The sequence below is a fragment of the Arvicanthis niloticus genome, chromosome 19, assembly GCF_011762505.2.
Source record: "Arvicanthis niloticus isolate mArvNil1 chromosome 19, mArvNil1.pat.X, whole genome shotgun sequence".
Classification (NCBI taxonomy): Eukaryota; Metazoa; Chordata; class Mammalia; order Rodentia; family Muridae; genus Arvicanthis; species Arvicanthis niloticus.
Genome location: NC_047676.1, coordinates 9,130,334 through 9,146,998, shown reverse-complemented (window position 1 = coordinate 9,146,998; position 16,665 = coordinate 9,130,334). Strand labels below are relative to the sequence as shown.

General features: G+C 40.5%; 1 protein-coding gene across 1 annotated transcript in view; it reads left to right on the top strand.

Annotated features, from left to right (window-relative positions):
- The window catches only part of Ctnnd2 (catenin delta 2), an 804,610-nt gene that overhangs the window by 683,987 nt on the left and 103,958 nt on the right, over positions 1-16,665 (top strand). The window contains 1 exon segment of the mRNA XM_076916393.1: positions 11,797-11,970. Within this exon segment, the coding sequence (XP_076772508.1) occupies positions 11,797-11,970 (174 nt within the window).

The window sequence follows — 16,665 nt, the reverse complement described above, 5'->3', positions numbered from 1 at the left end:
CATAGTGGTGTGTGGTTCCAATCCCAGCCCTAGGTATGAGGAGATGGGATCCCTAGCCTGCTTCTGTGTTTGTCCTTGTTGAAAAAACACTGTCTAAAATAATTAAAAGATGCACTGTGCCTTAGGATCAATGCCTCAAGTTATACTCTTGTCTACACACATGTACACACACCTGACACAGACATGCAAACCTGTACACATGCATACACACAAATACATACATACATATATATATATATATATATATATATATATATATATATGTGATATATATGCATGTCTAACTTACAATTTGCATGCATGAAGAGTAAGTACATGTATGTCAAAACATCCTTGTAAATATTGTATTAGATCGTATTGGACAAAAGGAGTACCGTGACCTAGATGCTGGCATTCTTGAATCCTCCAGGTACTCCACCACATGTCAGATGTATGATGTTGGCCTGAAAATGAGGATCTGATACTAATAGCATGCAATGTCTCAAGGCAAAACTGTGAACTTTATTACTCACTCAAATATTACATTAGAGATTTGATTTCATTTGCCTCTGTTCCCTCTCAGACAAAGCAATTGTTGATTATGAAACGAAATCTTAAGTGGTTTCCACCTCTGGATTCTGCACCTACAGATGCAACCAATTATAGGAGAAATGCTAAGAAAAATTCTGCTCCAAACTTGCAGTTATTCCTGAAATATTATATAGTAGCTATGTACACATAATGTCCACAATCTTACATGCAATATCTAGAGACAATTTAAAGCAAACAAGCATTGGGTCTAGGTTATATGAACACACTACACCATGTTTGTGAGGGATTTTGATCATGAATCGAGTCCTAGAACTGATGCCCAAAATGCTAAAGGATGCATGTATATATATACCCATCATGGGTAAATCACATGTAGATAAAATAGAAGTACACTCCAAGAACAAATACACATGCATGCACAGCATCCTCTTCTGTGGCAATTTGCAATTACAGTTTCTAGGAGAGTGTCCACCATTGTAGATCCTTTTCATTTTGCATCTATCCATAGCTGTGTTTGACCCTTCAGAGTGCAATAACACTGTATCAGCTGTGTGCAGACATGGAGGTTTTTCTAGCACATCTTCCCCACAGGTGCAGATGACCGCCCTACAGTTGTCAGGGGCAGATACTAAATATCTTCCAGAGTGCTTACCTATAGGATGCTGGACTCCTTTTCCTGGTTCGGGAGACCTTCACGTCTTCAGTCTATAGGTCAAACCAGAGAAAGAAGACGAGCTTTTCCTTCCCATGGGGGCCGCCCCTGGAAGCTGCACACATCACTGATATCCAGGTGGTCTAAAGCTTCACGGCAGCTCCATGGCCTTTAGGAGTGCTGTGAAGTATAGCGCTTTTCTAGAACAGCCAGGATCCTGTGTAAATCACCCTTCAGCAGCGCCTCGATGAATAAAGGGGGATGCAATAGAGTATTAAGTAGCTCTGGTGGGAGATCTCTCTGAGAGAAGTGTCATCATTTGAGTTGTATAGAAATACTTGCACATGGTAGCCATAATGGAACCTCTAGTCATCTCATTGTTCATAAACTCTCTGCAAAGAGCGAAGCCCCTTCTTGCTTGCACTCCTGTGGCTCCTCCACTGCCTGCCTTGCCCCATCTGTGATGAGGAGAGAAAGAGAAAGCCCACTGTTCTACAGCCAGCCACTTATCACCTGATATAGCATAGCCCGTTTCCCTCCTGACAAATAGCCCTTTAGACTGGAAACCAGAAAAGCTACTGAATGTTCCATCTTGGACTCATGCCATGGTGTGCTAACCTAAGCCCTTACTTATAGAAAATCTGTGTTGCTTCCAATTATTTACTGATAAACCTGTGTAGTTAAATCTCATCTATATCTTTAATCAATTCCTAAAGATTTATTCTCTACCATAGAACACCTAGACCCAAACGAATATTTATGTTTTTACATGCGTGTGGCATATGCAAATATGATCCTGTTCAAATGTTCACATATAGGTTTATTACACATACATGTGGAGACCACATGTTCCTCAGTTCTCCTTATTTTTGTGGACAGAGTCCCTCACTGTACCTGAAGCCCACACACCCATATGGATGGACCAGCTAGCCAGCAAGCTCCAGGCATCCTTTGTCCTTGCCTCCCCAGTATGGAAATTACAAGTCGATGTCACCATGCCTGGCTTTTTTCACTGGGTCCTAGATTTCCAAACTTGAGTTCTCATGTTGGAACACAATAACTGAGCCCCTGGTATTTGGCTTAATTACTCCATGCCTGATCATTTGAATAGATAAATTTGGTTTTATACATATAAGCACTGTATTAGTCAGGGTACTCTAAGTCACAGAACGTATGAAATGTCTCTGTATATTGATGGAATTTATTGCGATGACTTACAGTCTACAGTCCAACTAACCTGACAATGGGCAGCTGTGGATGAGAAATCCAAGAATCTCGTAGTTGCTCAGTCCCACGAGGCTGGTTGTTTCAGCTGGTCTTCTGTAGAAGTGGGTTCCAACAGATGTGCTGGCAAGTAAGTGCAAGTATTTGAAGAGTGAATCTTCCTTCTTCAAATGTCCTTATGTAGGTCTCCAGCAGAAGGTGTGGCCTAGATTAAAGGTGTGCACCACCAAGCCTGGATCTGGGACTTGCTTTGTCCCAGGCTGACCTTGAACTCAGAGATATCCTTGCCTCAGTCTCCTGGGATTAAAGGCATGTACTACCTTGCCAGAGTCTAAGCTTTTCATGGTCACTATGCCTCAAGATCTCTATGCCAAGATCCAGGTCAGAAACTTGTGTCTTCCAGCCTCAAGATCTGGATCACAGGTGAGCCCTCCAATTCTGGATTGTAGTCCATTCCAGACACAGTCAAGTTTACAACCAGAAATAGCCATTACAAGCACCAATGACTATCCTTCATGAAACTATTGATGGCCTTAAATATTCATGTCTGGGTGTCACAATTGCTTGCTCCTTCCCAGACAATTTTTCTTTTATTAGTAACCACATTTTATTTTGCTTAATACCACTTCCTTTTCAACCATCTGCTGCTTTCTGTCACTCCCCACTGCTGGCTGCAGCCTTGTCTCACTCGGCTCTCACCCTACCATATGCTAGGATCTTGTTGACACAAGACACCACACTCAGTGTCCCGGAAGGAGCACATTGCACATTCCAGAGAAGCTCGGCTGCGCAGTTCCATTGCTTCTATCCACACGTGAAGTTCTTCTTCTTCTTTATCACTTCTAATAGCACCTGAAAGGACTCCTTTACATTCAGTGAGTCCACAGACTAAAACCATGTCTGACTTAATTTGCTTAGTTAATACCTGACTGCTCACTACACCATGCCATCAAAATTGTTACTGAGACTATTGGTCCAGGGTTTCCAGGCACTGAAAATGTTTTGTGCTGGATAGTTCTCTGTGTTGGGTATGTCCTACTCATTAGTGTTAGTCAGCATCCATAGGACCTACCAGTAGATGCCAGTAGCACCTCCTCCACCAGTCATAAGGATCCAAACTCCTTCTAGACCTTTCCTATTGCCCCATTCAAAGGGACAGCTCTCCTGTTGGGCAAGACCATCTGACTCAGCAAATACTTGAGACAAGGGGATTTCAAAAGATGTCAACATGTCAGTGACAGAACCTCTATAGACAAAAGATCTTAGCTTTCCCAAGGCTAGGATGGAAAGTTAGGAGCAGGAGAATTTAAGATAAGAAGTAGTGCTGTGCCAGTGTTCCCAACATAGAAATGTAGAAAGGGCTACAAATGAGTCTTCTGAGGGTAAGCCATCCTAGAAACATAGCTTTCATCCAGAGGGATGTGTGTCCACCCCCCATGAAGTGTGGGGGTGGGGACCATATAAGGAGGTGAAACAACAGGGCTATCCTAGGATGCCTTTTCCCTAATACTTTGTAAAGAAGGCCCTCTATCTTGTCTCTTCCCTGGCAGAAGTATCCAGTCTCCCAACAACAAACCTCTTCCAGTTATCTATAAACAGAGCTGGGGTAACATGCAATGCCTGGAAAACACAGCTGACTAGCCGTTAGCTCTGCCCGGCTTCAGCTGTATAGTGTGGCCTCTGCACAGCCCTTGGAGAAATTCAGACAACTGAGCTACCCTCACTTTTCAAATTCCCAAGAGATAGCACGAGGCATCCTTTCTCTCCTGGCTTCTTAAATCCCCATCTCCTCCATCTCCCAAAGGCTGGGAGTGGTCAGGAAACACTCTGAAGATAAAATCATCTTGTGCAATTCAGACTATGCCTAACAACAATGGCAGTGAATGCATTTGGGATTTGATTGTTACTTCCGGGGACATTTCATCCAGGCTGCAGCCCAATTAAATCAAACTCAGCTTGTGCAAACATTCTGACTGAATGCTAACTTACTTTGTCTCCCCACATTATACAACCTGTGACTCCCCTGGGAAGGAAAACTGGGATCTTAAAATCAGAAGTTTCCCCGTTGCTTCAAACCCACTCCCTTTATCTTGCCATATTCCCTGCCTTGTCGAGTCTTTAATTCACTGAGATTTTTTTTTTTGGTAGATTTTTCCTGCACATATGTAATGGCTGCCGTTGTCAGTTAATTGGCAGAGAAATCTGGGAACAAGAGATATATTCTGCTGTTATGGCTGGCCTTTCAGAGCATAAACTTAACCAGCTGAGACTAGAGCGAGGCTATGGCACTTTGGGAAGAAGAGGCCAGCCTTTTGACACTTCTCCTTAGTGTGTCCTTTTGACACTTCTCCTTAGTGGGCATCCTTCTACCAGTATGATAAGTGGTTTTTATTTGTTAGCAAGTCCATAATGCACAGATTAGGGCATGAGAGACAAGCCAGGGGGAGCTGGTAAAGAAGACCTGAAATTGTCCATCGCTCGCCCTATGCAGCAGATGCTTTGGAACTCGAGAAAAAGAACTACCCCAGCAGTCTCCTTAGAACCCCATTTGCAAAGTACACTTGTAAATTATATTGACCTGGATTTACTGAGTTCTGATTTTTTATCCCTAAGTTATGTCTTTCTCTTCATAGAAAGGAGAAATGACTTCTTTCAATCTTCAACCTGACCATGGCAGAAACATTTTAAATAGACTCTGAACATTGCAACCAAAGAGAATGTTAATAGTTTTAACTGCCCCTCGGTAATTGGACATACTCTGGGGTACAGTATGATAACTCTGGTCCATCTGGACAGCTGTAATAGTTGAATCAACACGGTGCACAGGCTTCTGTCCTGAAGCATGTGTCATTTCTTTGTGTTGGAAACATTCAAAGTCCTCTCCACCAGCTATTTTTAAAGCAATTTTAAATACATTTCTTCTTTTATTGAAAACTAGATGTTTTTCACACAGTGTCTTCAGACTCAGTGTGGAGCTTCGGCTCCGCTGGGATTCCTTACCCGCCCACTTTCTCTCCCCACTGCGGGATTCCAGATGTGCAGCCCCGAGCCCACCTCCCTACTCTGCTGTTTTCTTCTATCCCAGTTTGTTTGTTTATATTTTATCTCACTTTGTTTTATTATTATTCCTTACATGAATGTTTATTTTCTATAAAGAAATAGCAAGGGTGTGGATTCTGATGGGAGGGGAGATGGAAATAATGTCTACTAGCTATTTTGAAGTACATGATTATTTCTTGTCAATTACTATTACAGCCCTGTGCTCTAGAATACTGGTAGTTACTCTTGCTACATGTAGTAAGTTACTTTCAGCTCGTATTTATCATGTACTTGTACATTTGAAGATAGTGTTTCCCAGTTTTTCTCCTTATAATATAGACAGACGGTCCTCTCTCTTGGCTTCATAACATTTTCACATTGCAAACTCTTAAGATAATTTTGTGACCTGTCTTGAAGATACAGTGAATAATGTAGCTTGCACAAGGTTTGTAAACTGAGTCCTATGTTCTAAGATTGACTTAGCTGTGTGGCAATCGCTTGGAGACTGCTGAAAGATTTGGCCATGGGTTACATGTGGTAGTTACAATCCCAGCACATAAGACAGGGAAGCAGGAGGTGACTGTAAATTTGTGGCCATTTTGAAATACACAGGGAGTTGCAGTCAGCCTGTTCAATATAAGGAAATCCAGCATCAAAACAATCAGACAAACAAACATAAAACCAATTAAGTGCCACTTCGTTCACTCAATTCCCCACTTTTGCAGAAATGAGAAGCATGGTGTATTTAAACTTACAGATAATATATTTCCATTACTTTAAAGAGTCAAATATCCTACAGTTGCTCATAAATCCTTTCCCAGAAACAGATTAACACTGATATTTGTTCCATTTCTGTGGAGGGGTGATTTTGATTCGGGATTCTGTTGACTCTGTATATTGTTTTTGACAGAATTTTCATTTTCACAATATTAATTCTACCGATCCATGACCCTAGGAGGTCGTTCTCTATTCTAGTGTCTGCCTCAATCTCTTTCTTCAGACAGATATTTTCATTGTATTGTTTTTCACCTCTTTCATTAGGTCTATTGCCCAATAATTTTTGAGAAGCTATTGTGAATGGAGTGTTTTTCCATTCATTATCTCTTTCTTGGCGTATTTCTTATTGGAATATAAAATGGCTACTGACTTTTATAAGTTGATTTTGTTCCCTGTCACTTAAAATTAAAAAAAAAATAATTCTAAAATTTATATGGAACACAAAAGACCCCATGTAGTCAAAACAGTCCTGAGCAAAATGAACAATTCAGAAGGGATCACCTTACTAGATCCCATGATACACTGTAGAGCTGTAGTGATAAAAATCACAGTGTACTGGTACCAAAAATGCACATGTTGATCAATAGAAAAAAATAAAAGACCTGAACATAATCCATAAACCTACAGCAATTTGATTTGACAAAGATGCAAAAAAACCAACCAACCAAACAAACAAACAAAAACAATTCTCACTGATGAAAAGATAGCATCTTCACCAAAATGGTGCTTGGAAGATGGGGTGTCCACATGCATAAGAATGAAATTTACACCCCTATCTGTCACCCTACACAAAAGTCAACTGCAAATATATCAAAGACCTTTATGATAAACCTGAAGGCACCAGAAGAAAACATAAGCAGCAGTGTACATGAAATGATGTTCTCAGTAGAACTCCATTTATGCAAGAATTAAAGCCAACAATTAACAAGCAGGACCTCACGAAACTAAAAATGTCTATACAGCATGAAGACAAAATGTCTGCCACATGAAGTGGAAGCCCAGGGAGTGGGGAGGAATTCTCTACATTTGATAAGAAATTAATATTCTGAATATACAAATTTAAAAAAAACAAAGCCAATAAAACATGACTGGGTTTTAAAAATTGGGATACAGATCTGAACAGAGAATTCACAAAAGAAGAAGTGAAAATGGGTAAGAAATACTCTTTGAAAGTGTTCACATCCTTAGCAATTGGGGACATATAAATGATAACTACTTTGAGATAACATCTTACCCCAGGCAGAATGACTAAGTTCAAGACAACAACTAGAAGGAGAAAATAGAGGGAGAAATAGTGTACATACATTGCTAATCCATAAAAGCAATTTAGTCCTACTTCATATTACCATATGATCTATTTTTAGCTTCTTGAGAATTCTCCATCCTGATTCCCATAATGGGTGACCCAGTTTGCAATCACAACCGTGACTGATGGCTCTCCTTCTTCTGCATTCCTGTCAGCATTTACTGTTTATAAATAGAGATATGAGAACACACCCCATCGTTGAAGACACCACACAGTTTGGACACGGGATTTGGAGAAGTCAGTGGAACTGGCCCAAAAGGTCCCTGTCTGTGGACTGGCTCTCACAATATCTAACGGGGCTAAGAAGCTGCCAAAGGAGAAAAACAATGAGCAATCCTCCCTGTTGTAAAGTATATGAACCACAACAATTTGTAGCATAGCAAGATAGACACAAATAATGGCATTTATATCTTGTAAGTAGCCAACAACTGTCTAATAGGAGTTACAGCCTATTCAATGGGAAAAAAATTCACACCTGGTCTTAAAAACCCACCCAACTACCTATTGCTGGTGAGGTCTTGGACCCTGGTGGAAAGCCTATTACTGTCTCTTTCCTAATCAGTTTAATTTCTTTTTTTTTTTTGTCACCATAACTATTTTTATTACATTACAATGATTAGGAGCAGTACGGTTCATGACAAAAATATTACAAATTTCAGATCATTTCACAGCACGTACGCGTATAAACATTTAAAAGTTAATTTTAATTAAGAGTGATCATTCTTAAATTTAATATTTGATATGACCAACATTCCCTAGGTCAGCACAACCAACTTCACTCTAAATACTTAACCTTGTACCCAGAGATCAGTGTAGTTCTTACCCACTACCAAAGAAGAAAGGTCTTTTTTCCCCGCAGAAGATGGAGACCACTACAGAAATGTAAACTTGTCAAAGCACAGAGAGCAAACAACTGAGTGATACCAGTTTCAACTGATACATCTACAGCTCAAATCTACACCTATTCAGGGGTTTAGAGGCTACTGTGGAAAATGGAGCAGAAAGGTTGTAAGAACCAGAGACTAGAACATCTGCTGGGAGGTAGTATCAACTATATATTACAAAGGTTCCATCTATACCTATGGAATCTCAAAAATATAGTCACCTGAACAAGACCAGCACCAATTGGCATCCAACATAGATGGAAGAAATGTCATAAGGTCTCACCACCCCTATATGAAGAGCTCCAGGCAATTAATGGTTACTGAGAGAGGGAGAATCCATCTTCCCCAAGGACAAGACCCCTGATTAGTTATTTAATCCCAAGCAGTCAGCCCTAAACACATAGGACTCAACAGAATATATTCATTCATATGTATTCAACAATAATAATGAAAGAAGGAAAGGGTCGTGAATTTGAGAGGAAGTGGGAGGGCATGGGAAGAGTTAGAGGAAGAGGAGATGTGGAAATTGTGTGAACATGGTGATCCTGTGTGAAAGTCTAAAGAAAGTATTAAATTAGCTCTTTCTACTAGAATAGTCTCACCTGCATCCATTAAATCCGCAGCACCTCGACCTACACCTTGTTATGTTGATCAACTGGCTGAACAAGGTCACGTATATTGGCGTATATTGGCGTAGTCCTTAAAGAAGGCTTCCAACTGTTTTTTAATGGAAAATTGATGCTCTCCCTTTGATTAGCTCAATAAAAGTTCAGAGAATGCGCCCAGATAAAGGTCAGTTACATTGACTGGCTTTGAAATGGTTCTTTTTCTTCAATTTTAACATGTGTGGGTTTCATCAACTTTCTGAAATAAAGAAGATTCCCCTTTAAACTCTAGCCCCTGATCACCATCAAAGATTCTCCACATACACGTCAGCTGCCCTTTTCTCTCCTCAGATCCCCTTTGAAGCAGTTAAGACATGAGTGTAATAGAAGATATTTAAGGCTTACATAGATGACACATGCATCGGAGCAGAAGAAAACTCTCTAGTGGGCTAACCAGTTATTCTGCTTTCTAGAACAGAGGTCAGGAAAAGGAGACCCAGTTGAATTCCAGAAAAAGAGAAGGCAACTGTCATCCTCTGTACACGTCAGCTGCCACACGCCATAGCAAGCATGCCATCACGCCTTCCGTCTATGTGTGGCCATCCTGTTAGTTCTCGCAGAGGCAAAGCTAGTCCAGGCACAGCTGAAATTTTATGTTCTGAATCCTGAGGATATGAGAGCATCATGAGAGGAAGATAACTGAAATGTTCCAAGAGATGACAAACTAGAAAATGAAACAAACAAACAAAAAAAGACAAGTGAAATCTTTGTTTTTTGTTGTGCTATCAGATAGGCTTCATATGCCAGACTGAACTCGTGAGAAGCCTGTGTCATGCCTGCTCATCCTTGGAGCAGACACGGTACAGGATGGCTTCTCTTTCCTGGATGTTGTCTTTTACAGCAAGCCCCTTTGAAATAAAGACCCGGGAGCCATGTGGCAAGGCTGGGTTACTTCCTAGTATTTATAAAGTGTAGAAGTCTTCTGCTTGCAGCCGTTCACAGACTCAGAGGCATCTTGAAGCAGTCAAAATGAGATTTTGATAAAAAGAACAAGAAGCCTCATAAACTCAAGTGTCCTTATTCTAAAGTTGAAATTGAGTGTCATACTAACTAGAAAGGGCATTTTATTGTTTAGCCAGTATCCATCTGTGAGATATCATTCATTGCCAAGTCACAGCCTTGACTTATACCAAGCTACAACATGAGAGAGAGAGAGAGAGAGAGAGAGAGAGAGAGAGAGAGAGAGAGAGAGAGAGCCATGAGTGCTTTGTCTTTAGCCTGGCAAATAATAGAATTCCTCAAACTGTTTCTGACAGTTAAGTAACTTCAAAGTCTCTCTCAAAGGTTTCCATTTTTATGTAGCTAGGATATAAAGCAAGCCTTATCTCTCTCTGATGAAAATTTAAACACTCAGTGGACATACTTAGATCCTGAAATAGACTATTATTTTCCTGTTGGTTCACCTGCAGAAATATCTGCAGATATATGTGTGTACATAAAATGTATTTAAGAACACTAAATATGTACCAGCTGTGTTTATTTTAATGTAATTATTAATATACATATTAAACCAAACAGCTTAGCTTAGCTTCTACTTCAATTCGAAAGGAATTGCTATCCTGTAAATTATGTCAGGATTAAAAGTAGTATTTTTTTAAGTAGATATCATGTTTTACCCTGAACTCCCTGCCTTTGGCTTCTGCTGATGATAAGCTTTAGGTGATCAAAAATTAGTATAATTATCTTAATATTATTATTTTTAAGAAGAGTAGTGATACAAGATTTGATATGTCCGTGATAGAATTGTATCAGTTTATTAATGCTTTTTATGGTTTTTGTAAGATTTTATAATACATTTCCTTGAGATAAAACATTAATACCCACACTGGTCTTTACTTTGCTTTGTTCATTTAACTTTTACTGCCAGCATTTGCTCAAGTAGCTACAGTACTTGTGACTATCATTTTTAATGGTGACTTCATATTTCTTTGTGAATATAAGCCTTCATTTTTAAGTTATGGACAGTTAGCCTAGTTAAAAATCCTCTCATTATTCTTTGCATTCAGTAGAAAACAAATTTAACTGTTAGGATGGCTGTAAAATCTAAATTTACTGCCTGGTGTTGTGGTACATGCCCTTAATCCCTGTAACTGGGAGGCAGAGGTAGGTAGATCTCTGTGAGTTCAAGGCCAGCCCCGTTGATCTACACAGCGAGCTCTAGAACAGCCAGGACTACATTCGCCTACAGTTCACTACCAAATGTAACAATCTTCTCTCCTTTGTATATTTTAATTGTTTATTGATGGCTGACAGAGCCCAAGTCAAGCATAACTTACCGAAGTTTTGCAAAAGTTATCACAATTATGTGAAATAAGTGAAGGCACTGGATAGGACAGCCTGTAACTTCTGTGTAATGTCTGCAATGTGCTGATGGTAAAATACATGACCTTGATCTTTGCATTCTTCCAGTTCGTCTGTTTCCTTCCTTGCTCTGGCAGTTGTGCTGGACTATTACCAAAGCAGATCTCATTCAGCTGCTTGGTGCAGTCGTTTCTGAACGCGATCCAATCCCCTCCACCCTTGATCGGAAATTCTGTCTCAAGGATGGCACTCTTGTTTTTAGTGGTGATTAGACCCCTGACCCTCTCGGCTCCATTGATTCTTTTCAGCAGTCACTGTAATGCCTGCTCCTGTGTTTACTTGTGATTTGTGCAGGGGGCAGTATCACAAAGCATAAAGATGTTAAAGGTATTTACTCTTTCATTTTTCTCTCACCAGTGGGATGGAGTAGGACCTCTTCCAGACTGTGCAGAACCACCAAAAGGGATCCAGATGCTGTGGCACCCATCCATAGTCAAACCCTACCTCACACTGCTCTCTGAGTGCTCAAACCCAGACACGCTGGAAGGGGCAGCGGGCGCCCTGCAGAACTTGGCTGCAGGGACCTGGAAGGTATGGCTAGTTCATTGCAATACAGAAAACGATCTGCGATTAGGACTGAGTGAGCCTTAAAAACGATACAAGTATAGGTTTGAAAAATGCAATCCTAATAAATATTTTAGAACGTTAGAGAAAAAAAAAAAAACAATTATAGTGGGCCATTGGGTTTAGAAAGCCCTTAATTTTTTTTCTCTTAGGTGCTCCAGTGTCCTTGAAGACCACTGCAAACACAAAGGTCTTCTAGATTGTACAGCCACTGAAAGCACTATGAAAGGCTTGTAATTCTATGTGGGTAGCTAACCTGCTTCTCTTTCAGGAATTATTATAATTTGTTGATGTTTCAAAGCATTGTCACTGATCACCAAGGGGGCTAAATCTAAACATCTTTTTAAAAAAAAATACGGTGTGAACCTATGAACAGTGTTGTGTTGATTCCTGGCACTTAGACCTGAGAACCCCCTGCTTTTTAAAAGTATAGATTTTTCTGAAACGAATCAGCTAGCAAATGAGTTTAAGGACCAGAAAGAGACCTCTTCCCTCCAAGCTGTTACAAACTGATACTGCTCCTGACTGATTTTTTTTTTCATAAGAAATTAGTAGCCTTTCATTTGGGGGGTAAAAAGGACACTCCTTAATTTAAAAGAATTCCATGTGTATATTCACTAACAGTTCATTGTCCCAGCCTAACCTGTTGAATAAAAAAACTATGGTCACTGAGAAAGCTGAGGACATGTGGGGCAGATCAAGAAAAGAAATCAGAAAGCTTTGAGGTTTGCATCACTTCAGTCCATTTAATGCCCATGCCTGGATTCGGAATGTTTGTGGTTACTTCTTTCCCCGTTGACACTCATTCTCTTTAAAAACACGTTCACACTGACACACAGACACACATAATATTCAGAATCTCAGTGCCAGCGATGCACAGAGCAAGCACAGTGTGGTCACACATCATTCTGCTCATCCTTTCCCATCCTTTCTGTTCCTCCTCTCACCCTTCCTTTCTGCTGCTGCAACCCGAGTTTCTGCAATTCCTTTTTCCTCATCTGTGCCATTGCTGGGCACAGCCGAAATACCTGCTCTTGAGGTTGCTGGTGGGTGGGTAAGCTCACCTCTTCTCTTGAAGACCATAGGGATAACCAAAACTGATTCTTTCAGTCCACCCATGAGGCACCCCAGTGTTTCAGTTCTGGTTGGGCAGGGGTGTGAATGAAGTTGTCTTATTTTCAAGCAGAGATTGGGAGAAAAGTTTTAAAAGAAGAGTCTCATGCTTCAGAAGGCCAGCACATACTATGCCATACCTAAGAAGAAGATACTAAGAGAAGCCACTCCTTTAACTAGTCCTCAGATATTACAGTTCTCTAAGCTTTCATGGTTTCAGAAGCTTTGAGTCAAATCACAGTTCAAACCTAGGCTGGCCCCATCTTTCCTGAGCATAAAAGCCTAGGCAGATTATAGCTGTCCTGTGTGCCATATGACGTCTCCTTAAACAGAGATTGCTGTAACTGCCTTGCTCTGCAGCATGCAGAGATATCTGGGCACTGGATGCAAAAGTGTTAGGAAGTGGAATAAACCAAACAGTTGTCTCTCTGTGAGATCAGGAGCGCTCACACACCCACTGCCTCCTTACAGCTTCCATTCCTCAGTGCATGAACTGGACAAGCTTGAGAAACAGGGTTCTGAAATATGACAATTTAGATGGTAGCAAATCACACATATCATCATAAGATACAATTTTATTCTTTTTTTTTTTAGATTTATTATTTTATGCACATGAGAAGACCGTAGTTGTCTTGAGACACACCAGAAGAGGGCATCAGACCCCATTACAGATGGTTGTGAGCCACTATGTGGTAGCTGGGAATTGAACTCAGGACCTCTGGAAGAACAGTCAGTGCTCTTAACCTTTGAACCATCTCTCCAGCCCATAAGAAATGATTTTAAGTTATTGTATTCATCAATATGCTTTTTTTTTTTATCATTTTTCATGTTCCTTGGGAAATTCTCATGTCCTTAGGACATTTACAAAGTGGAGAAATGTCTTGAGTACTACAGGATTTTGAATGTAAAGGTTTTAGCTTAAATTCTCTGTATCTTGTGGTTCTAAACATTATGGGGGATAGGTAGAATACCTAAATCAAGCCTCTGGAGTCCTCCTGAAAGTGATGTCTAAAATTAAAACTGCAGAGAAGAGAATCAAAAGAAAACTAAATAATGCAAAAGGGAAAAAAACCAGTGGACTTGAGGACTGTATAGGAAACTACTGAAAATGAAACACATAGAGAAGTAAAAACGATGGAGACATAGCTGTAGTAAGTATGTGATGATTCCCCACATAAAGGAGAGAGCAAGGGAGAGAGTAGAGAATAGTTGAATAAAGTGGGTCTTTTCATATGTAATGAAAACTATAAATTTATATATCAAGTAAGTTAGGAAACTCCATCTACAAAGACAGGCACCTATACAAAGAACCTTGTAATCAAATTTCTCAAAACTAGTCATAAAGAGAAAACATTCAAAGGTATCCAGAGGAAATAGAATTGTTATGCAAAGCAGTGCACCACGTCTGAGCTCAGCTTACAGTCAGTATCACAAGGCAACCATTCATTAAGCTGGAAGGGCTTGCTGAGCACCGACTACTCTTCTTTAGAAGGGAGTGTGTTCTGGCCCCTGAGGCCCTGAACAACTGAAGCCAAGACACACTTTTTCCCTTTTCCCTTGTGCTCTATGGACTGGCCTGTGCTTGGGTTAGCAGAAGTGCTCAAACACTAGTGCTTAACCCTAGCATCCTCTGTCCGCACGTCTTCTCCATACACAGCTATCAGTTTTGACTCTTAGGGTATTAGTAAAGTATTTGACTCTTGGGTTATCAATAAGATATTTGTTACCCATTTTATTCCCAGGCCCATTCTTAGAGGGTCACATTGTATGGCTCATCATTTGATGTTGACACACTTTTTTATATTTTCATCTCCCTCTGTCTCCCTATCTCTCTCTCTCTCTCTCTCTCTCTCTCTCTCTCTCTCTCTCTCTCTTTATGAATGTGTGTGTGTGTGTGTGAGAGAGAGAGAGAGAGAGAGAGAGAGAGAGAGAGCACATATGTGGAGGTTAGACAGCATCTTGCAAATTTAGATTCTCAGACCTTCCACCATATTGATCCCAGAGATTGAACTTTGGTCCTCAGGATTAAAGCAAGTACCTTTACTTACTGAGCCATCTCCTCAGCCTATGGCTTGCTCTTTTATGTAAAGCTGATAGAGATGAGTCAAAGTAGAATGATGGTTTTCCCAGTGCCTAGGTTTAGCAATGCTCAGTAGTGCCACTTGGGTCCAGAGTATCTGCCTGCAATGTGGAATATTCGGTGTTTCTTACTGGTCTCTATCTTGGGGTAACCGAGGTAGTTACCTGGGTATAGTCTGAGTACTTAATTAGAGAGATAAAATTGGAGGGTTTTAAAAATTAGCTATCTGTATATTTTTCAAATTATTTCCTACGTTGGATCATTCAGTGGAAGGGATGGAGGACACGTGACATCTCTCCAGGACTTTTGGCAACCACACTCAGCTGCTCTCAGCATGTGAGCCTGCGCATTAGCTCAGCACAGTTCTCCCTCCCCACTGTGTGTCCAGAGGATGTTTACTAAATGTTCTATTATCAATAAGGTAGAGATTGGTAAGGAAGAGAGGAAGGAACTTAAGGGAGTTGAGCTAACAATCCCAGAAAGCTGGATAAAGTTTGGAGAACTATGACCACTGGACTTTTCTTTAGATTGCAGACATGAATTAGAAAGTGCAATGTTATCACCTTATAACCAGGAACAAAGATGCACCCAGAAGAAATGCAGTAGGTACCCAATGACCCAGTAGCAAAGAGAAAGGGTAGAAAATGTAAATGTATATATACAAAAAAGAAAACCGGCAGAGACTGTTTCAAAACTCTATTCCTTTGCTTCTCCAAAACAAAGAGAAAACAACCTGAGTGATGGTCACAAGGCCATGCCACTGTCATCAGGACAGTTGTTATTGGCCATGTCAGAAGATAGAATTTTAGATTTTTAACCTGGATGGGCAAAGTAGAATATTGACTCTTAGAGTGTCGATTTTACTGTAAACCCTTCTTCCCTAGCAATTCAAAACAAATGAGTCAGTCCTCTGTCACAGCAGAAGGCTACCGAGTAATGTTCTGTGCATTTACAAGAATGCATGCATACAGAGATGGGTAGGTAGGTATGTATGCCTACAGATTCCACTTGTGTATATAGGAATCAAGGACATTCCCACCACCTCTCATACATTTTAGTCACTCTGTTTTGGGGGAAAGGAGATAGACAGTTCTTAGAGAAGAACAGAGATTATTATTACACCAAACACTGATATATTATTACAATCAAAACATTAGGGAAATATAAGATAAAAACTGAGCAGAAAAATCCTTACTTGACAAAGACAGTCTCAGGTAGAAGGAAATGGCTCAGCCACTTTATGCAGAAGCATAAAGTCCTGAGATCGAATTTATAGAATCCATGTAAAGAACCCACTGCAGTCCCATTGCTGGGAGATGGAGACAGGAAGATCCGTGGGGCTGGCTGCACAGCCAGTACAGCCAGACTGACAAGCCTTCGGTTCACGGGAAAGCTCTGTCTCAAAAAATAAGGTAGAGCGTGACTGCGAAAGACACCTGATGTTGACTCCTGGCCTCTGTGTGCCACAA